The sequence below is a fragment of the Abramis brama genome (genome assembly GCF_963993115.1).
Source record: "Abramis brama genome assembly, chromosome: 24".
NCBI lineage: Eukaryota > Metazoa > Chordata > Actinopteri > Cypriniformes > Leuciscidae > Abramis > Abramis brama.
The window spans coordinates 28,853,882-28,876,986 of record NC_139986.1 but is presented as its reverse complement, the minus strand read 5'-3'; the positions used below and the strand labels follow the sequence as shown (position 1 = coordinate 28,876,986).

Here is a 23,105-nt window from a genome sequence, read left to right as displayed (position 1 = left end):
CCACCCCTCTGGCGGTCCTGGTGGATCGGGCTGGTCCGGAGGTGTATTGCCCCCCCCCAAAATTTTCTTGGGGAGGCTCCCCGGTAAAGAGTCCTGGACCAGCGATGAAGAGGGCTTTGAGCTGGGCAGGACCAGCGGCGAAGAGGGCTCTGAGCTGGGCAGGACCAGCGGCGAAGAGGGCTTTGAGCTGGGCAGGACCAGCGGCGAAGAGGGCTCTGAGCTGGGCAGGACCAGCGGCGAAGAGGGCTCTGAGCTGGGCAGGACCAGCGGCGAAGAGAGCTCTGAACTGGACGGAACCAGCGGCGAAGGAGACTCTGAACTGGGCGGGACCAGCGGTGAAGGAGACTCTGAGCTGGGCGGGACCAGCGGTGAAGAGGACTCTGAGCTGGATGGGACCAGCGGCGAAGGAGACTCTAAGCAGGGCGGGACCAGCGGTGAAGAGGACTCTGAGCTGGGCGGGACCAGCGGTGAAGGAGACTCTGAGCTGGGCGGGACCAGCGGTGAAGGAGACTCTGAGCTGGGCTGGACCAGCGGTGAAGAGGACTCAGAGCTGGGCGGGACCAGCGGCGAAGGAGACTCTGGGCTGGCGTGAAGTGCAGGCTTGGCTGGACTGGCGTGAAGCTCTGGATCATCGGAAGTGACGTGAACAGTCTCTGGATCAGCAAAAGTGACGTGTTTAGTCTCTGGATCAGCAGAAGCGACGTGAACAGTCTCTGGATCAGCAGAAGCGACGTGAACAGTCTCTGGATCAGCAGAAGCGACGTGAACAGTCTCTGGATCAGCAGAAGCGACGTGAACAGTCTCTGGATCAGCAGAAGCGACGTGAACAGTCTCTGGATCAGCAGAAGCGACGTGAACAGTCTCTGGATCAGCAGAAGCGACGTGAACAGTCTCTGAATCAGCAGAAGCGACGTGAACAGTCTCTGGAATGAGAGCTAATGTGGGAGTACCATGTTTCTCTTCCGTGATCCCCACAGCATATCCCGAATCACTCAGCTGCAGGGCCAAGTTAATATAAAGTTCTAAAGTGCCGTGGGGAGAGTGCAGTGGCATGGTTGACCCAAGTGGCTCTGATAGTCCCCCTCTAAAAAAGATCATGAGGCACATAGGGTCAATAGGGGTAACATTTGCCAGATTGATAAACTCCTGTACGTATTCCTCAATGATCCGGTCTCCCTGACGGAGACACATAATCCGTCCTACAGGATTCCTGGAGATCATTGTTGCTGGATCCTCGTTGTTTGGTGGGTTCTTCTGTGACGATGCAGGGTTGAATCAATGGAGGAAGCAGGATCCAAAAGCAACAGATTTATTAATTAAACTAGGAACAAGACAGACTCAGATAAAGGAACAAAACTAGGGAACAGAACAACCAGACTAAAACAACATCACAAATAACAAGAACCCACAAACACTGAACCAAGACACAGGGTATAAATACAGTGACTAACCAGCTAAACAAGATAACAAGGGGGGCGTGACTAAGAGAAAACACCTGGGGATACTAATAAACTAGAAAAACTACAAAGGACTACAAAACCTGACACAGAACAGGAAATAACTAAAGTTCACACAAGACGAGGGAAACACAAGACAGGAATCATTACAATATAGATCGTGATCACATGCAGTCAGCCCTGCATGATGAACCCTTGATTAGCATGGAGCTGTTTAACTAGCTCAGTGACAGGTAAGTGCACATTCAGTGATGCTTGTCTCAGTATTAAGCCATATAAAAATTGGTTTATCAAAGTTCCAATGAATAGCACTTAGTAAACCAGTGTTTAAAAGCACAGCGCTGCTTTGTTTACAGAGGTTTATGGGGAAACCAATATATTTCTGCTGTTCCATTAGGTTTTTGCTAATGTTGAAAAATGCATTTTCAGAGCATCTCATTTTTGTTCAGACTAAAGGGACTGTCACACTAAACTTTTCGTTCCATTGACTTTCATTCATACACATGGGAATGCGTCAGACCGCAAGTGCAAGCTCGTCTGAAAAGTTTTGCATTTCACTGCATTCCGAAGTTCAAGTTTGGTGAACTCTGACCTGCAAATTCGCAATCAAGTGTCGAAACTCTAATTCCCTGAAGGAGAGAATGGAGACGTTATGTCGACTGACATTAGGGGTCTCGTTTTATAATAATTTGTTACATTTTATATAGCGCTTTTCTCTGCACTCAAATCACTTTACATAGAAGATACTGGGGCGTTAGGACCCCCCTGGTTGCCTCACTTACACCTCTTCCAGCAGCAACCTAGTTTTTCTAGGAGGTTTCCCATCCAGGTACAAACCATGCTCAACCCTGCTTAGCTTCAGTGGGCAACCAGTCTTGGGCTACAGGGTGATATGGTTACCCCAATCACCTCTGAGTTTTAGGAAAATGGCCTATGAAATTGGCTAGTGGAACTTGCATGCCTGTACATATGGGTATAAAAGATGGTGGCATGCATCCTCTCATTAGGTTTGTGCTGAAGAGCCAAGACGCTGTCCTGGTCATTTAGCGGGGTAGTTCAAGTTTGTGGCAGGAGGGACATAACGAGGGATACGATAGTAACTAAGACGTTCCCTTTCTGTCAGTCACGTTCAATGTTATGTCGACTGACATTAGGGGTCCCTATGGAAAGCGCCACAACCACTGAACTGTGTTACGAGTGTTGGCAATGCAGATGCTGGCAAGCTGTAGCGTGCCTGTTGGCAACTGCACTCGCTAAGTCGTAACCTACCGAGCGCCCCATGTAAGCCAAAAAGTCCTCCATGCCTGACGGGATGGAATGGTCGGGCCTTATCATGGAGACAGTTGTTAGCACTCAAAGAACTGCACAAGGGTAGTTCCGAGCCGGAGTTGATACATTAACTGCGCACAGCTACCGACTTCGCTCTCCGGACAACCAGGGTCATGGCGCGGGCCCTTGGCTAGATGATGTCAACCTTGGTAGCCCAGGAATGGCACCTCTGGCTGAACCTTGCAGAGATGCGGGATGCCGACAAAGTGCACTTTCTCGATGCCCCCATCTCGCAAGGCAGCATCTTAGACGACACTTACAGGACTTTGCCCGGCAGTTCTCGGCAGTCCAAAAGCAGACGGAGGCCATCAAACATCTTGCCCTGGTGTGATACCAAAGGAATTCCCCCATGGCTTCTACACCTGCTCCAACGGCCCCACGGAGGACATCACCAGTCACACTCCCAACCGTGGACATGATTGCCTGGCCCACCTCTGACAGAGAGCCAATGCCTGCCACGATGGAAGAGCCAATGCTAGAAGGAGCAAAATGAGCCATCCATCACCCCAGAGCCTGGATTTCAAGAGATGTCTGACCAGGTATGTGAGGGGGTCAGTGATAATTTCTGGTTAGCATCTCAAGAGTGTTGGGTCAAGCGGATGCTCTTTCAAGGTTTTGAGTTAAAAAAAATAATAATAATTTACAAAAATTATTTACAGGATTTTAGTGTTTAGCATGAATATCTCATTAATTCCTTCACTCTGGATTAACATCCTGTCTCTTTTCCTTTAGATGCCAGGTCCATCTCTTGCTATGACGAGGTGGAACATTCCGATCCACACTCTTCCCTGAGACGGAGGCAGTTAATTCTCAGCCCTTTGTTGCCTCAGCTCACCAAAAGGTCAATGACTTGACCCATTGTACATCATGACCATTGAGCAGGCTATTATTGTAGAATGAGGGGGTCTGTTTGTTTGATTTGTCCACTAGAGGTCCCATGATGATTTTGACCGAATTGCTTAGTCATTTCTTCATTTTCCCTTGTTCGAGCCAGCTGTATGATGTAGACAGAGAATACAGGTATTAATATTTTCACAATGTACTCCTATCTTTGTCTATCTATTTATATCTATCTATATATCTATCTGAATTTGATTGTTCTCCACTAGAATACATTATGCTTCCTTTAGGGAAATTGGCATGACTTTTGACCTCTGCTCTACAAATGTTTATTTTTCCCTCACTCTCTTTACCTGGTTTTTCTATTCCCCCTCAGCCACACACAAACACTGTGCTCCCTGCAGGAGAACATCCAACACATCTCTAAAGCACAGATGAAGGTAATTCAAAGCAATGATTTTATTTTTTATTTTTAGTTGCTCAGTGTTGTGATTGACAGGATTTTTTTTAAATATCATATTTAATAAATACTGAATTTATATTGTTTAATATACTAAAAACAATCACATAATCATAATATGTGAGAACCATTACAGTTTGTCTCAGTTGCTTAGGCACATTTTTCAATGTTTTTCTTGTTTAATGTTTTCTAAACATCATAACTGTTTGCTTGAGCATCAGATAAACTATCACATGTCTGCAAAATGTAGTTACTCACCTAAAACATTTAATTCATGCTTTAAACCCCAGTTAATGTGTCAGTAATTTGGCCAATGCCACCTAAATAAATAAAAAGTGTTTTTGCCATTGTGTGAGCCACACTTGTCAAAATGTTTAAATGTATTTTTTCCATGGAAAATATTTGTTATAGACAAATTGTATGTGTTTTCTACTTTTTAGTTGACACCATCTGTTTTCTACACTATATAAGAATGTCAGTTTTGTCTAGCTGAATGCTCTTGTGTATCACACTGAGTTTTCTAGATACAGATTTCATCAGTGTGTAAAATTGTACTAGGGAGTCAATACTGTAGTATAGAAAAAGAAAATGGACATTAGGTGTCCTTTTATACTATGTACTTACATCAAAAATAAGTACAGTGTACTTATTGTGTTCATTTTGTATCACAAATTGCTGTTATTGAGGTGGATATGGGTAAGGTTAGATTTAGTGTTATGGGTAGGTTTAAGGGGTAAGGGAAGGGTCAACAGTGTAATTATAGATTTAAATATAGCTGCAAGCTGCAATTAGTGGGGTTCAAGCGTTTATGTCGACCTGTAGGACTGACACCATTAAATATGCATGACAAAAAATACTCTAAAACACACAGAAAAGAAAGGCTTAAACAATAATACTTGATATACAATAAGCATGCTTACACACACATGCACACACATTTTGTTGTAGATATAGATATTTGAAATAAATGATTGGTAACAAAATGTTTACTGCAAGTCTCCTCTGTATAACACCATTTTAAGGTTTCACATTACTCTTAAGGTGGCACAATTGTCAAAACTGAGAGCTCAGTACAAATGAAGTGATAAATTTTACAAAATGTGATTGTTAAAATAGTGATTTAATAATGTCTACATATGAATGCAAACGCAAAACATGTGAAAAGAACTATATTAAAATAACAAAATTACGATTACAATCGGCAGATGGCAGCAGAGGCAGCTCACTTTCATTTTAAAAATGTTTGTTTCCAACAATATTCTCCACAAAAGGAAGGCACATTTTCCATGTTAACTTTAAGCATACTTACACACACAAAGACAAATATGTTTGCAATGTTATTGGGAAATTTTGTGAAAATATATTTTAATGGTCATTAAGCATTTAACATATTTCTTTGAAAACTAATTATGTAAAACTGTGTTACCAGTGCATAGTAATACAAATGGTTGTAAGTATTTATTTATCAGCCAATGCTGGAAACTGAGAAAGATTAAATTAAAAAAAGATTTCTTGTACTAGTATTACAGTAGTATTATAGTATTACAACCTTAATTTTCAGTTGAAATGGCTGATGGTTTAGAATTTACATACATTTATTTTGCAATTTCATGTGCTTCAGTAATTTATTTGCTTTGAATAATTTTAACTCATTATGGATTTTGAATTAATCGCATGCGTTATCGCTTTAACATTGACAGTAGTGGTGGAACGGATCACAAAATTCACGGTTCAGATCATTTGTGACCCTGGACCACAAAACCAGTCACTTGTGTCAATTTGTTTTAATTGAGATTTATACATCATCTGAAAGCTAGGATAGGACAATATTTGGCCGAGATACAATACAGTATATACAGTGCTGTGCTGTCACTTTAAGACCGACTACACAGACCGAAAAAACTGACAAACATCCGGTTTCTTTCTCAACTGTTCACTTATGACATAACCGAGAGAATACTTGCAGAGACGGGTATTTAGACATAATTTTGTGTTTATGTGTCCGTTTAAGGGCAAGGAACCGCAAAAGAGGAATCAATTTTCCTAACCCTAACCCTAGCCTAACTTAAACACTTTTACATTTTAAGCTGGACTACAACATACCCTAGATATCAACTACAAATGTTTTGATTCTTTATTATTGTTCTGTAACACTTTAAAATAAGGTTGTATTAGTTAACATTACTTAACTATAGCAGTTTACAGTAACATTTAACAATGAAAACACTTGTAATACATTTATTCATCTTAGTTCATGTCATTTGTAACATTCACTAATACATAATTAAAATCAAAAGTTGTAGGCATATCTTATATTATGTAATGGACTAACATGAACTAACTGAATAGTTGTATTTTTATTAATTAATATGAACAAAGAATAACTACTGTATCAAATTTAGCTATTGCTCATTGTTAGTTAATGTTAGCCTACTTATTGCATTAACATATGCTAATTACTCATACCTTATTGTAAAGTGTTACCTATTGTTCTTTTGCACTTTAATCTGTTTGAAACATTTGGTTGCTTTATACATTTTTGTGTGTTGTTTTATTGTATTTAAATGTTTAGAGTTGTTTTTGTTGCAAGAAAAAAGTAATTAAACCTGTGAGGAGGACAACACTTTATTCTAACCTATTCTAATTAAAAATGTGCTAATACTATATAACATGATAAAAGCTTCAGCAATTACTGTGATAAAGAAAAATAATCCTAAAAATATGATTATTTTTCTATGTACATTTTATTTTCTTTATTTTGTTTTTGGGGTTAAATATGACTTTTGTCTGTGAGTCTGATTCATTTATTTTGGTTAATAACTGAGAATGTATTTTGATAATATAATTAAGTAGGGGAGAGTGGGGCAAGTTGTCACAAGGGATTTATCTCAGTAGCTTTTGGGTCACCCATGTTAGTAGTGCTATCTGTTTTGGTCTCAAAATACAAATTAAGACAAAACAATGTGTTAATTGTGTCCTCCAAACTACATTTCTAATATCATTCTTTGTAATGGCTTTTGGGTAAATAAGTTAATATAATAGACACTGGCTTACATTGAGATCAAAGTCAGTTGCATAATGGAAAGTTGTACTGTGTTCACAACATAAACATATTGAGAGAGTTATACTCTCTCACATACAGTCTTTTCTCATTTGTTACTGTTAGTGTAATTACTAACACTTTACAATAAGGTTTAGTTTATTTATGCATTTGTTTATGCATTAGGTAACATGAACTAACAACGAACAATGGTTTTACAGCATAGGTTAAAGTTAATTTCTGCATATACATTTTTTTTTCAAACATTTCACAAGTTAACAATGAAAGTAGTGTATTTAAACAAAGCATACATCAACATTTACATAAATTGATCACTTTTTTGTTCATGGTACTTAATGCATTAACAAATTGTAATAGGTTAACTAGTTAATGTTTTTCCTGAGCAATACCAGTGGAAATGTTAAATAGATTTTTGAAGACTTTATGTGAAAATTGTGAATAAAACCTACACTGAATTAAAGGAATAAAATGTTGTGACATCTTGCCCCATCCTGCTTTACATGGACACCTAGCAAGTATGCTTTATATGATATTTAATGGTGGTGCTGCTCTCAAGTGGTGGTGACTGACTATTGCAGCTCTCACATTCGCAGAATTGTGGAGGTTACTTTAGGTTTAGAATGAAAATATTGCCAACATAATTGATGAGAAAGAGATTCTGCTGAATTGAGCTGAACTGTAAGCTCTTAGACTAACGATGATTGCTGTTCACAACAATAATTTATATTGACTGTAATTCAAATCATAATTCACCATAGAGATGTTATAGTCTGTGTAGACTATTATATGGTACTTTAATTTTTCCCTGCATTTTACTGCTCTGTCAAAAATGTAATGGCTTTGATGGAGGCATTATAATAGATTCATGTGCACTTTAAATCATAATGTCTTAATTTCATTTTATTCCCTGGGGATGAGCTGTGTTAAAACACACAGTGTAATTGTCAGTGACTTGCATCTTAATTTGCATTATGTGGTTTGGATTAGTTTGGTAAAACTGGTAAACTCCCTGTATCTTTGTATGGTTGACCCTACTTCAAATGACAATTTAAGAACATTTCAAGTTTGAATTAGAACTTAGACTAGACAGCCTAGTCTGTGGCACGTAGAGTACATTCAGGCAACTGATTTATTGTTTTGTTCAGGATCATATTGGGATATTGCAATGTCTAAACTGTAAAAAAAAAAAAAGACAAAAGAAGGTGAGGTATTCGTTTTCATGTCTGCTTTATTCTACGGAACTACAGTAGAGATCGTCACAGCAATCCATGTTTAGAGAGATCCATCTAATATTTTCACTCCTCATCAGCCCCCTTCTGTTAGAAAGGAAAAGGTCAAAAGAATGTTAAAGTTTACCTGATCAAGTTCAAAATGGCTTAAACTCTACACAGCTAATTGACATGGATGGTATTTTTTTAGGGCTGTCATGAATCCTTGATTCCATTTGAGTACTCGATTTTAAAAGAAATCCTCGAGTGCAATTTACCCGTGTCGATTAACCAGCGAAATATACTGTAAGTGGTGCCTTTCCAAGGATGAGAATCCATGATCCGCATTATTAGACCGTTTTCTAAGGCTGCATGATGTATTAAAACCCTTTAAAACCTATACTACAGCATAGTTGTTTTGTGAATTTACCATGGCTGTCATTCAGTTAAATAAATAAATATTTAAATATTTTCCCTGCAGGCTTAATATATATGCGCTTTCAATATTTCTAAATATGCAACCGGTTCATCGCAATTTCAAAATAAAAGTTGAATCCCTTGCTCTGAGTTTGGATGTTTTGATGTCCACATATTCGTGTTCAAGAAATTACAGTATAGCATTTCTATCAAAGTGCCCAAATATTAAATATTAAGTAAACATTTAAACCAAATATTTTTGCCTCATTATTATTATTATTATTATTACTATTAGTGTTATTATTATTATATGTATTTTAAGTCATTTTAAAGGCGTAGGTCCTTGCTTAGGTCTATTTTTATTACCACAAAAAAAAGCAGATTAATCGTCAAAATAATCTACCGTAATCTAGTAATCTACCGATTACTCGATTTCCAAAATAATCGTTAGTGACAGCCCTAATTTTTTTTTTAATTTTTTTTTACAGTAGCCACACTTTTTAAATAGCAAAATGCATTTTATCAAGTGTAGTTCTTGAAACTACTTGCTATTAATATCTTAGGGAGGTTTTTATTTTTGTGACCAAAATCTCTTGTTTTAAGTGCCTACTCTTACCTTGGATCCTGAATCACGGCTCTTGGCTCTCAGCTTGTTGACCTGAGATTCAGCAATATCAGCCCTCTCCTCTGCCTCATCCAGCTCATGCTGCAGCTTACGGAACTTGCCCAGATTGGAATTGGCTTGTTCTTCCTAAAGATTACACAGAATAGGATTTGTGAAAATTAAAAGATACAATTAGTACAGAAGTCATATAATATGATGGCACCAGTGGGGGAAAATACTCACCGCCTCCTCAGCAGATCTCTTGTAGGATTTGACCTTTAGCTGGAGTTTGTCCACCAGATCCTGCAGGCGAGCCAGATTCTTTCGGTCTTCCTCAGTCTATGCACAGCAAAAAATATTAGTATATGTAAGATACACTTAAATACTGTAAGACAGCACTTTATGTATTTTCAACAAATAACATGATCAAATCAACCAGGGGCAAAATTGTTAGTAGGCAACATTTTTCCTACCTGGTAGGTGAGCTCCTTGATGCGTCTCTCATATTTACGAATCCCCTTGACCGAGTCACTGGCCTTTCTCTGTTCCATCTCCACCTCACTTTCCAGCTCTCTCACCTAACAGTTGTGTAACAATTTTGTAAAGTTAAAAAAAATGTAAAGTTAAAAGAAGGCATTTAGCAGAAAACACTGTGTATTTGTTCCTAAAAACATCAGCAACTTACCCTGACTTCCAGTTTCTGGACCTGCTTCTTGCCTCCCTTCATGGCGATCTGCTCAGCCTCATCCAGACGGTGCTGCAGGTCCTTGATGGTCTGCTCCATGTTCTTCTTCATGCGCTCCAGATGAGCACTGGTGTCCTGCTCCTTCTTCAGCTCCTCTGCCATCATGGCAGCATCAGTGATGGCCTTCTTGGCTTTTTCCTCAGCATTCCTGCACTCCTGCACTGCCTCCTCAACCTCAGTCTGAAGCTGAGTATTATCTCCCTCCAGCTTCTTCTTCTGATTCAACAGGCTGGTGTTCTGAACATAGAAAATGTTGACATTCATATAGTCTTTTGATTATATTGTGTACTAAGAGGCTTTATTTTGCATAGTATTAGTACAGATGTGTCATACCTGAGAATGCAGGAGCTGAACTCTCTCACTGACATCCAGCAGTTCCTGCTCAGCCAGTTTCCTTCCTCTCTCAGTTTGTTCCACCATGGATCTCAGCTCATCCAGTTCAGCCTGCAGCAGATTGTTGCGTCTCTCCACAATGGCGATGTTCTCTTTGAGATCATCATTACCACGAAGAGCATCATCTAGTTGCAGTTGGGCATCCTGTAAAGTACAAGTTTTACAAATGAAAAGACTGAAGAACTATGTTCACCTAATCATTATAAAATCTTGATTTGACGATTCTTCATACTTTGAGATGTCCATGAAGACCCTTGAGTTGCTTCTGGGCTTCTGATGCCTGTCTGTTAGCTTGGCTGAGCTGAATCTCCATCTCATTGAGGTCTCCCTCCATCTTCTTCTTCAGTCTGAGAGCTTCATTCCTGCTGCGAGTCTCTGATTCCAGTGAGCTTTGCAGGGTATCCACTACTCTCTGCTGGTTCCTCTTGGTCTGCTCCATCTCTTCATCTTTCTCTGTCAGCTTACGCTCAATATCAGCTTTGACCTGATTGAACTCCAGCTGAGCTCTAAGTATCTTGCCTTCCTCATGTTCAAGGGAGCCCTATGAAGAGTAAAATGGTTGTTTGTTATAATGGAGATTTAAAGTTGTTGTTTAGCCCTGTGTTGTGGGGTGGGAAGTGACTTCCCTTAAAATAATCTGGATTGATCAATTGCTTTAAACAACAGCTTGATTTAAATCAAAGAGTTGTCAAATGAATAAGAACTTTGGGGAAAATGGTTGTTCTTTTACCTCAGCCTCTTCAAGAGCAGTTTGTATCTCTTGTTTCTCCTGCTCCAGTTGTTTTCGTAGTTTCTCCAGCTCATGAATATTCTTCCCACTCTCACCAAGTTGCTCAGTGAGGTCAGAAATTTCCTCTGTGCAATAGAAATAACATGTGAGCTCACAAATAAAAGCAATTAAAGTAATGATTTGGAGTTGTAAAAACCACTCTTACCTTGGAGATTCTTGTTCTCCCTCTTCATGCTCTCCAGGTGGTCCAATGACTCCTCATAAGAGTTTTTCAATTTAAAGAGTTCAGTGCTCAGAGATCTAGCTTCTTTTTGGGCACTTTCCAGTTCAGTTTGGGACTCCTCATACTTCTGCTTCCACTCAGCCAGGACCTGGTTAAATTTTACAAGGCCAAATTGCCAATGAGAGCAGTGCAGTTTGCTGGTATTTGGTTTTGTAAATATATGGCTAATTTTTCCAGCTAATGACAAAATGTACTTTCTCTCCTTACTTTATCAAAGTTTCTTTGCTTCTTGTCCAGAGCAGCAGCAGCAGCATTGGATCTCTCCACATCCACCATGAGATCTTCAATCTCATTCTGCAGCCTGTGCTTGGTCTTCTCCAAAGAGGAGCATTTAGCATTAACAGCTTCCACAGCTTCTTCTGCATCTTGCAGACGCTGAGCCAGTTTCTTCCTGTAATAATTAAAATACAAAGGATAGTAAACATCAGAAGTAGCATTCATTAAACTGTATTTAAACGTGTTTAAAAGGCCACAAAGTATAGCAGAAAATTCAGAAAAGTGTAAGACCAAACTCTTTTAACATTTAAATATTGTTTGTTTCTTACTTTGCTTCCTCCAGCTCCTCAGTCCTCTGGATGGCATCAGTTTCATACTTGGTTCTCCACTGAGCCACTTCAGAGTTTGCCTTGGACAGACTACGCTGTAGCTCAGCCTTGGCTTCTTGCTCCTCCTCATATTGCTCCCTCAGCAGATCAGCATCATGACGAGCAGACTGAACTGCATGGGCCAGGGCATTCTTAGCCTAAAGACAAACAAATATTTGGGGCCAGTTGTTTATTATTACAATAGTGAATTTATGTCTTTAGCAAAAATTTTAGACTTAGAAGGAAATTTTGAAAACCTTGATTTCTTCTTCGAGCTGTCTCTTGAGGTCTTCAATTTGCTGAGTGTAGGACTGCTTGCCTCTGGTTAACTGAGACACCAGGGAGTCTTTCTCCTCAAGCTGTCTGGCAAGTTCACCTAAAATGCAATATTTAAAAACAAAAATTGACTTTTTTTCCAAGTATCACTATGGTACAGTTGGTAACATAAGACAATATTTTGTGTTCTTACCATTTTCAGTTTGCAGCTTGGCTTTTTGCATGGTGAAATCATTGATAGTGCGCTGACCTTCCTCAGCCTTGGTTCTGTACTCACTCATCTGGTCTTCCAGAGTTCTGCACATTTTCTCCAGGTTTGTCTTGAGGATAAATTATATCGTAGTTGATTGCTTTATTTGACAACACATAATTTATAGACTCTAAGCATCATTTCTCTCACTCACCTTTGCCTTTGCAAGCTGCTCCATGTTGGAGACCACATCGTCCAGTTCCAGTTTAAGTTCACTCTTCTCTTTCTCCAGCTTCTGCTTCACTCTCTGGAGGTTGTCAATCTGCTCTCCCAGATCAGCCACACTGTCTGCATGTTTCTTCCTCAGTGTAGCAGCAGTGGCCTCATGTTGCAGAGTGGACTCTTCAAGGTCTCTGCGCAGTTTTTGGAACTCAGCTTCACGTTTCTTGTTCATCTCAATCTGGGAAGCAGTGGCTCCACCAGCCTCCTCCAACCTCTCACTGATCTCCTCCAGTTCTCTGGACAGATCAGCTCTCTGTTTCTCAACTTTAGCACGGGCAGCTCTCTCAGCCTCCAGCTCTTCCTCAAGCTCTTCAATTCTGGCCTAGTAATGTGCATAAATTAAAAAATGTAGGTTATATATCCAAATGTCTTATTAAGACTTATTAAGACAAAGTTTACCTGCAACTCTTTCAGTTTTTTCTGGAGTTGGGACTCCAAAGCTTGTCCATCTTCAATCTTGCTATTGAGCTGGCTTATTTCAAAGTCCTTTCTGCCAAGTAAACAGGATGACACATGAATGATTACATGAAATTTCAAATTACAATATCAGGTAACACTTTACAATAAGATCCCATTAGTTAACGTTAGATAATGTGTTAAACAACATTAACTAACAATAAACAATACATTTGTTACAGTATTTTTTTAAAACTTTGTTAAAATTAATTCATAAAAATAAAACTTTTCACTGTTAGCTTGTGAGCTCAGGCCCATTTAATAATATTAACAGTATTAACAATATTACATTTTTATTATGTTAGTAAATGTTTAAATTTACATTAAGTAAGATTAATAAATGCAAGTATTTTTCAATATTATTTCATGTTAAATAATATAGTTAACTGAAGTCAAATGGAAATGTATTAACCAAATATTTTTTTTAATATTAAAATTGGATTTTATATTTTATAGTATATAATATATATTACTTCTTTATCCGCTCCTCCATCTGCTGCTTATCATTTTCCAAATCCATCACATTCTCTTGAGTCAACTTCAAGTCCCCCTCAAGTTTTCTTTTAGCTCTCTCAAGATCCATGCGAATTTTCTTTTCTTGTTCCAGAGAACCTTCAAGCTAAATTTCATCCAAAAAAATTATTACGCAATTACTTTATAAAGCTTCTCAGTTTAATTCTAGTGTTGTGTTTTCTGGCTCTTACATCATCCACTTGTTGCTCCAGTTTGGCTTTGGCTTTGGTGAGTGTGTTGACTTTGTCTTCCTCACTCTGGAGGTCATCCAGCGTTTGCTGATGGGCCTCCTGAAGAGCTTTCTTCTCCTTGGTCAGCTTAGCGATGATCTCATCCAAAGCTGCCATCTCTTCTGTCAGGTTTTTAACCTGTAGAAAGGTGTCATTGTATCAAGGGACTCTTAACACACAATCCTAACATCACTAACAGGTTCAGTGTTGAAAACTAACCTTGTTCTCAGTGGCATGTTTCTCTTTCTCTACTTTGGCCAGAGTGAGCTCAAGATCATCAATGTCTTTCTTGAGTTCAGAGCATTCATCCTCCAGCTTTCGTTTCTTTGCAGTCAGCTCAGAATTCATTTCCTCTTCATCCTCCAGTCTCTCAGTCAGCTCTTTGAGTTTGGCCTCAAGCTGGATCTTGCTCTTGATCAGACCCTCACATCTCTCCTCAGCATCTGTTAGATTATCTTGCTCCTATCAACATGAGAAAAAAAAGGAAAACTTATTTTATTTTCTGACCTGTGAAAATGTGAAAAGTGCAAGGTTGTATTCCCATGTGAACTTACAGACTGCACTGCAAGCTGCAGGTCGTTCTTCTCTTGGAGAAGAGAAACCATCTTTTCCTCAAGCTCCTTTCTGCGGGCTTCAGATTTGGCATAAGCCTCCTTCAACTTGGTGAATTCCTCCTTCATGTTGGCCATTTCTTTCTCAGTCTCTGCACTTTTCAGCAGAGGCTTGATCTTGAAGTAGAGCTTCATCCAGGGCCAATTCTTGACACCCATGAAAGCACGTACATTCCACTGGATCACCAACAAAGAATCTCTGTAGATATTAAAAAAGAATATTCAGTCTTGCATTATAAATGTAACTTGGAGAATATGTTAAAGATTGAAAAGCTAAAATCTGACCTTCTTTCCACAATTTTCTGGAACTCAACTCTTGATAGAAAACCACGAGCCCTGGCCTGAATTCCAGTTATAATAAGTGCAAGACGGTCATCTCGCATCTCTTCAAGAGTGCCCAGAAGACCAGCCTTAAAAAATACCTAAACAGTAAAGCATTTTGCGTCAAAAAGGATGACAATGGAAAAGTGGTTTTGGCAAAAGTTCATGTTAATATAATAATACCTTTGTATGTCCTAACTTGTACTGGTTGTGATCGATGTCCAGAGAGCCCAGAAGTTTTTCTGCACCCTTCTTGTTATCAATAAACTGTCCCTCAGGGATAGCAGCAGGATTTAGGATGCGGTATCTACCAAAAAAACAACACACATTAACAATTATATTATATGTATTTATTTTGTTTCTAGCAAATGATTAAATTTGCAACTTGCAATAACTTGGAGTCGTACATAATTATTTTGTAAGACATAAAAGTCATTTGGTTTCATACTAACCGTTGTTTGAAATCTCCATACAGGATCCTGTTGGGGAATCCCTTTCTGCAGATCCTGATGCCCTCCAGCACACCGTTACAGCGCAGCTGGTGCATGACCAGAGGATTCTCCATCGCCCCAGGAGTCTTAGTCTCATTGGGGATGAGGCAGCGCACAAAGTGAGGGTGAGTTGACCTCAAGTTGGTCATCAGCTTGTTCAAGTTCTCCTGTTGGTAGACCATAGAGGATTTAGATTTATATGTGATAAAACCTTGTGAGACAAAACAGTGTTACAATATTTCGTACCCTATGAAGGGCTGACACTGTCTGGAAGGAAGAACCCTTCTTTTTGCTACCTTTGGCAGCCTTTCCTCCAGAATCCGCAGCTGTGAAATAAATGATTTTTGTTATTATTAAACAGTAAAAGTAGTGCTTATTATATTTTCATGTCACACTTCAGTGCATACTAACTTGATTCAGCACCAGCGTAATTAGCAAACAAAATGGACAACAGCTTAAGAGTTGACTTCTGGAACAACCCTACAACCGTCTCATTGAGAGGGTCCTTGTTCTTCACCAGCCAGTTTGAAATGTTGTAGTCCACAGTGCCAGCATAGTGAACAAGGGCAAAATGGGCCTCTGGTCTACCCTTGACAATCCTAGGCTTCTGGAAGTTTGGATTTTTCCCCATATGGTTGTCATAAAGCTTAGCTTTAAATGTTGCATCACTGGCTTTGGGGAACATGCACTCCTCTTCAAGGATGGACATGATACCCATGGGCTACAATGAATTGTAGATCGTGGAAGTCAATATGTTATTTTGCCACAAGAGTTAATACTGAAAATAATTATTTTTCCCCTCACAGTATAATCAGCAACATTATATTCACCCACCTTCTCAATAAGCTCAATACATGCTGCCAAGTCCATGCCAAAGTCAATAAACTCCCACTCAATGCCCTCCTTCTTGTATTCCTCTTGCTCCAGCACAAACATGTGGTGGTTGAAGAACTGCTGCAACTTCTCATTAGTGAAGTTGATGCACAGCTGCTCAAAGGTGTTGAACTGCAGGTGGAATATATTGTATAATCACAGTGGTCAAACAGGTTGCACTGCTTCTTGGATTTGTTCTTAAATAACAATAATAAGTTGATTTCAGCTTACATCAAAAATCTCAAATCCAGCAATGTCCAGCACACCAATGAAGTACTGACGAGGCTGTTTGGTGTCCAGGGATTGGTTGATTCTCACAACCATCCAGAGGAACATCTTCTCGTACACTGACTTTGCCAGAGCACCAATAGAGTAGTACACCTAATAAAGAAAAGATTGAATTTTGCAGAATTTGATGCATTGCAAACTATAGAGCGATTTTTCAGATACTTGAAAGATTTTGTTTGTATGTCTTGGAAAGCAAACTATGATGTTGAAAACTGTAATGCCCATTAGATTATTATTTTCATTCGTTACCTGCTGGACATTCTGTCCCTTGGTGACCCACTCATTTCCTACTTTGACTCTTGGGTGACACAAACCCTTGATCAAGTCAGCTGAATTTAGGCCCATTAGGTATGAGACTTTGTCAGCATCTACATGTTAAAAAAAATACAGAACTAAGAATATATATACAACATGTCTGAGACTTTTTTTCCCTTATGAAACTGAGATTCCAAGTTATACTGACCCTCAGTCCCATCAGCCTCTGCCTGTTCCTCTCTTTGCTTCTGCTTGAACTTCATGTTGCCGTAGTGCATGACAGCACCAGTCAGCTTGTAGATGCTGTTCTTCTCTTCATGGGTGAAGCCCAACACATCGAACGCTTCCTACAGCAAATGTATGGAGCATGTTAAATTTCATGGCAATTGTTTCATATTCTTCTTTTTGGCAAGTACATTAAATGTCTTTCTTTATACTTTTTAAAGAATAGACTGGCCAAGAGAATAAATTATTCTCTTTCAAGTCGTTCTAAATCTGTACGACTTTTTCTGTGGAACACAAAAGTAGAGCATGTTTATGCTGTTGTTTTCCTCACACAATCACATGGCTTCAGAAAAACAAGTTTTATGGACCTTTTATGATGCTTTTTAATACTTATTGACAGCCCCTGATCATTATATGCTATTATTGTATGGAAACCAGCCAAGACATTTATCAATTCATATTCCACAGCAGAAACGCAGTCATACGAGTTGTCAAATGTGCTAATGATCACTAAATTGCAAATGCTGGGTGGACTATTACTTATAATATTTTATAATGTGGTATCTTGTATTGTAAGCGGCCTATGTTTTAACAAACACCCACATCAGTGGCCATCAGCTCGTCACCGTCATCAATAGAAGCCACTTGTGTTTCTCCTTGGGAGATGAAAGCGTAGTCATAGGGGTTGTTGGTGATGAGCAGCATCTCTAAGTAGAAATGGCAACATGGATCAGAAAAGATTCTTCTAAATAGAGATGGCAATATTAATAGATATGATAGGTAAGTTTACCAAGCAGTTCTGGTCTTCTTTGGGACAGAATCTGATAGAAGATGTGGTAGTCTCTCTCAGCCTTGAGCTGATAAGTGACACGAGACTTCTCCAGCAGATCTAAATGATTTGATGAATAGATGAATATCAAAACAGTTACACATTTCATCAATATGTGATTTGTGGAATGATGTTGGGCAGTACTTACAAGTCTCAATGTCAGCAGAAGATAACTTTCCACTGACGCCAAAATGGATACGGATAAATTTACCCTGTAAATAAAGCAATAAATTATATAATACATAACATGCTCACATAACATATCATGAAAACCAATATAGAATAACAACACCAATGTAAAAACCCCACTTACAAATCTGGAGGAGTTGTCATTTCTGATGGTCTTGGCGTTACCGAAAGCCTCCAGAGCAGGATTACACTGGATGATTTGATCCTCCAGAGTACCCTGAGAATAATATTTTAATAACTAAGTGTATAAAAAAATTTATGTATCTACTTTTCAGTTAACAGCCATGCATATTTTCTGACATTTATGTTGTCTTGTAATGATAATAATAATCCATAGAGAACCTAAGTCACAGTAGAAAAAAATAATGTAAACAAACAAAAAAATTTTTGTTTTCTTCATGTAAATGCATTGCAATATGGTACAAGTAAGGGAGTATCAAATTATGACAATTTTAGACTCCAATATTTAATATATGAAAGACATCATTAATTAAGTCATTATTTTTTGTGTGCTATGCTATATGGAAGGTATATTCATCCATAATGAGCCATTTTTGAGGAAATTATGCACCTTTTTCTCCATTGATGGATCCTTCTTGCCAGGCGCTGCTGCTGCAATGCTCGCAAAATACTGGATTACTCTTTTAGTGTTCACAGTCTTTCCAGCACCGGATTCTCCACTTAGAATAAAAATGGATAATTAAAAGACTGATACAATGCAGCATGAAAAAAAAAATATTGGTGAAAGTAGGAATATTATGCTATGTTATCATATGTATTACGTACGTGATCAGGACAGACTGGTTTTCTCTGTCTGTGAGGGAACAAAATATAAGAAACTTAGCATTTGAAATTGCATTAGAAATTAGATGTCTAAAAAATGTCAGAAAAGTAAGATCATCACCTGACAGCATGTACTGGTAGGCATTGTCTGAGATGGAGAAGATGTGTGGAGGGGCCTCAGTTCGTTTCTTTCCTCTATAGGCAACAACGACTTCCTGGTTGTACACTGGCAGCCACTTGTAGGGGTTCACAGTGACACAGAAGAGCCCAGAGTAGGTCTGAAAGAGATTCATAGAAGGTTTAGATCTACTCATCCACGATAAAGAGAACGTGTGAGTGTTTTAAGACTCGACTCACGTAGATCATCCAGGCTGCGTAACGCTCTTTGAGGTTAAACAGCACAGCGGGCTCGTGCAGGAAGGTGAACATCGCCATGTCCTCAATTTTATCAAACTTTGGCGGGTTCTGGGGGTGAACATCATCCACCTTCACAGTTACTGTCTGTGGATAACACACAAAAATGTTTTGACAGTCACACTGTATTTCTGTCAACAATCTACAACAATGCAGAGATTAGATCTTACCTTCCCGAATTCAGTGTCAACAGTGACTTTGTCACCATCTCTACTGGTGATGGAGGCTTTGACGTACTCAACCTCAGGGTCGGGCACAAAGCATTCTTTCTTCATGTCGAAGGGGCGAGTTTGGGCCTCCAGACGCTCCTTGTCTGACTTTCGTAAGAACGGGGCAGCTGGCCCGAACTCTGCCATCAGAGAATCCCCCATCTTTCAATCAGTCTGAGAAATATGACAAAATTCTCCTCAATTAAAACTTGTTTATAATTAAAAACTATATTGTAAAAATAATAATAAATTAAATATAATTATTTATAAAAAATAATAATATTTCTAATTATTTCAGGGTGTCCGCGGGGGTCTTAAAAGTATTAAAAGTTGATAAATCAGTTTAGAGAAAATGTAGGCCCTTAAAAAGTATTAAAAAGTCTTAAATGCCATTTTCCAAGGTATTAAATTGTGTATCATGTTGTCATTATGTATATTATTTTCCAAAGAGGTTGTATGCTAAAGTTTGCCTGAATTTAATCATTGCGTCGGCGAATAGTGGGATTCTGTGTAGTTTTTTTATGGAATCCCGCTAGATGTGACGTCATCTGTTAACGCGCTCTTTGCCTGACTACACTGCTGCGTGATCGCACATAGAGTTCGCGCTCTCTACCCCCGGTTGTAAACATCGTTGTTAAACCACTTATCGTACAGAATGTACGTATACACTCAAGCATATGGTTATCGGTATATGGTTATATTGTTTCACGTTCAAGAAAAAAATAATACCCACATGCTCGAGGAGTGAGAAAACGCGCTGCGCTGACAGACGTTGCAGAGACAAAGATAACGGTGTGCTAAGCAAAGTTTCTAACAGCACTTTATGGTTTCTGTTCTTAAACCTGTCTCCCTTAACGAAACTTAAAGGAAGCGTATGTCTCAAAATCCTTTTGTTATCTTAAAAGTTATCATCTCGGCTCTCTCAGGGTACAGCTGCTCTTACCTGTCGTGAATGCAGTGATGGACAGCTGTCATCTCATTCGATTGGTGTTTGGATTTCATGTGATTTCTCATTGTGATGGTGATATTATGATAACTCGGTATCATTAATTAATTTGATTAAAAGTAATTCAATTTTGTAATATCATTTAGTAAGATCATTTTCATCCAAGTAATTCCAAACTTTGCGAGGCATACGACGGCATTATGTGATCAAATACAATCAACACGCTCCACAGCGCCACCCAGTGCATCTAATTATAACTTTGAGCTAGTGCTTGGATTTATCATGGATTCACAGCATTTACGGCCAGCAAAGCAAAGTAGTAAAATTCAAATAGTATTTTATTTTTCTAATAATAATTACAGATTGAATATTCATGCACACCCCTAGTACTGACACTGTGTGTTTGAAGGACTTGCTCTGGTGCATCAAATGAAGCACTCCATAATCACAGGTAAACTGTCTGACCAGTCAGGTGTTTGTCATGAGAAGTGTACCACAAAAGAGCTATGCTTTGCAGACAGTTCTAAGAGTTGATTTTACAAATACATCTTTTGAATATACTGTGTGAACTCAAGGTTTATTTTCTCACTTCCATACGTTTTTTTCAATTGTTTTGTTTATTGGTCTAATCTGGTTTCTCGTTTCTCTTTCTAATAAACCTTGCATTGGGTTAGTCACTCAGTGAATTATCTTGTGCTTCATTTCCACCTTTCTGAATTATGTTGCATTGATAAGGAGTTATCTCAAACTAAGACTGTTTAGTTGTGCTATCTTACAATCAATATATAGTAAATGTAAGGTTTCGCCGATGTAACGGTTAAAACTGTGGCGATGAGGTCTTAAAATGTATGGAAGGGGTCTCAAAAAAGGTCTTAAAAGGTAATAAATTTAACTTTATGATTCCTGTATATACCCTGTATTTATTGGTCTTTAAACGGACAAAAAAATTGCATACGCATACACACACATATATACACATGTTAACCTTTATAAAAGCATGCCTTACCAGATGAAATCCAAACCCAAGAAAGTCCAAGTCCTTTCAATAAAAAGAAATATCATTAATGAGAAGTCATCTTATTATATTGTTCAGTCCACATGAACAATTTAATCTAAATTATGTGCGCTCTTACCTTTTAGATTGCACAATGATGTGAGCTTGCAACGTTGTGCTGTAAAGTATCTCTTTATATAAAGGCACAATGAGTGTGACGTTGACCATCTGTATTTGGTTCGGGTCACTTGTGTGTGTGTAGCTCTTTTTGGAGTCACAGTAGTTTGGCATGTGGTGTATGGCCGTAGTGCGAAAGTATCAGAAAGGATTTAAATCACGATGCTATTTTTGTCCCATATGTATATCTTCTTTTTTAAAGATATCAGATATTAATATAATTTTTTATACTGAAATTTACACCTTCACTTTCATATTTTGTGGTTAGTTTCATAGTGCAATTATTTTTTTTATTTTTTTTATGTACGTAAAGCATTATAGAGGTGGAGGCTCTTGTATTGTATCTTAACCATAGTTAAACATTCACACAAACTTTTTTTTAATAAAATTGTACAAAGCTTAATTTTACAGTTAGATTCCAGCAATAATGTGCTAGGATGCTTTTCTAGAACTGTGTGTCATTTTCTGTCCTCAAAGAGACAGGCATGCACTGGGAATTTCACAGGTTTATCTTTGTGCTCAAGGATAAAGACAAGGTAACAATGCCTCACGAGCAAGACGGCTGTCACGGAACAGTAAAATTGTCAGTAGACAGCTGTAACGGGAACAATGAATGTCTGCACTTGCGACCTTTTGTTCTCGCCTAATGCAGAGACAACTGCAACTCTTGCTTGTTCTTGCTTGTTCCTATGACCTTTCTTGATTTCCCAAAGCTATATCCATCATATGCGTTTAACGGGTTTATCGAGTTCATTTACATTCATTAAAATGAACAACAGCTTCATTTTATGTTCCCCCCATTCTTCAAAAAGATTTTTCAGCTTTACAAAGATTCCCAAAACAAATGCGTGAAAAGTATTCTGTAGGATACAAAATGCATTTTGTATGTTTACTAGGGGTGTAACGATACATTGTTATATTGAGATATCACAATATAAAAATGTGACTGTGTATCATTGATGTAAACAACATGATTTGCAATATAGTTAGTTTTATCCAATGCTCAGCTTACTATATTTATAAGATTTAATTAACCCAATAATTTTAATTCTGCCATCATGTGCTCACCCTCATGTTTTTTCAAACCTATAAGATTTTCTTTCAACTTCCAAACACAAATGAAGATTTTTTTTCTGATTATTTTTCTGAAGATTATTTCTGTCCCTCCATTTAAAGTCAATTCCTCTAAAACTTAAAAGACCCAAAAAATGTCATAAAGGCATAAAAATACTCGAAGAAGTGGTCTGATCCAAGTCCAAGTCTTCTGAAGATGCACGATGGCTTTATGATAAACAGATTTACAACGTGCATATACTGAATTAAACACAGATGTTCAAATGATTGCGCAAAAACAACATGAGAGCGAGTAAATGCAGAATACAATTTTTTGGATTACTAACCATTTAGTTTAAGTCATTTTGACACTTTTTCTTGTGATTAGA

General features: G+C 38.3%; 1 protein-coding gene across 1 annotated transcript; it reads right to left on the bottom strand.

The window, feature by feature from the left end:
• Positions 1-8,312: 8,312 nt before the first annotated feature.
• LOC311075865 (myosin-7-like) lies at positions 8,313-19,720 on the bottom strand. The gene is made up of 37 exons (XM_084103521.1): positions 19,508-19,720; positions 19,281-19,424; positions 19,045-19,201; positions 18,927-18,954; positions 18,712-18,820; positions 18,265-18,357; positions 18,100-18,163; positions 17,913-18,011; positions 17,726-17,829; positions 17,106-17,244; positions 16,892-17,010; positions 16,586-16,735; positions 16,316-16,486; positions 15,893-16,202; positions 15,728-15,807; positions 15,443-15,648; positions 15,174-15,297; positions 14,955-15,091; positions 14,613-14,868; positions 14,278-14,520; positions 14,020-14,196; positions 13,789-13,934; positions 13,259-13,349; positions 12,792-13,181; positions 12,581-12,707; positions 12,369-12,487; positions 12,073-12,269; positions 11,735-11,918; positions 11,450-11,615; positions 11,245-11,369; positions 10,747-11,055; positions 10,455-10,658; positions 10,062-10,358; positions 9,850-9,954; positions 9,620-9,715; positions 9,389-9,523; positions 8,313-8,463 (listed from the first exon to the last, which is right to left on the bottom strand). Exons 1-37 carry the CDS (start codon positions 19,706-19,708, stop codon positions 8,443-8,445), a joined length of 5,823 nt encoding a protein of 1,940 aa, XP_083959647.1. The 5' UTR covers positions 19,709-19,720; the 3' UTR covers positions 8,313-8,442.
• Positions 19,721-23,105: the final 3,385 nt, after the last annotated feature.

What these genes read in the sequence shown, in the direction of transcription:
- LOC311075865 (XM_084103521.1), bottom strand. Translation starts at nt 19,708, where the DNA reads ATGGGGGATTCTCTGATGGCAGAGTTCGGGCCAGCTGCCCCGTTCTTA. An exon ending in ATGACAACTCCTCCAGATTT is followed by an intron (nt 18,164 to 18,264) that starts GTAAGTGGGGTT and finishes CTTTATTTACAG; the next exon opens with GGTAAATTTATCCGTATCCA. An exon ending in GTATTGAGCTTATTGAGAAG is followed by an intron (nt 16,203 to 16,315) that starts GTGGGTGAATAT and finishes AATTCATTGTAG; the next exon opens with CCCATGGGTATCATGTCCAT.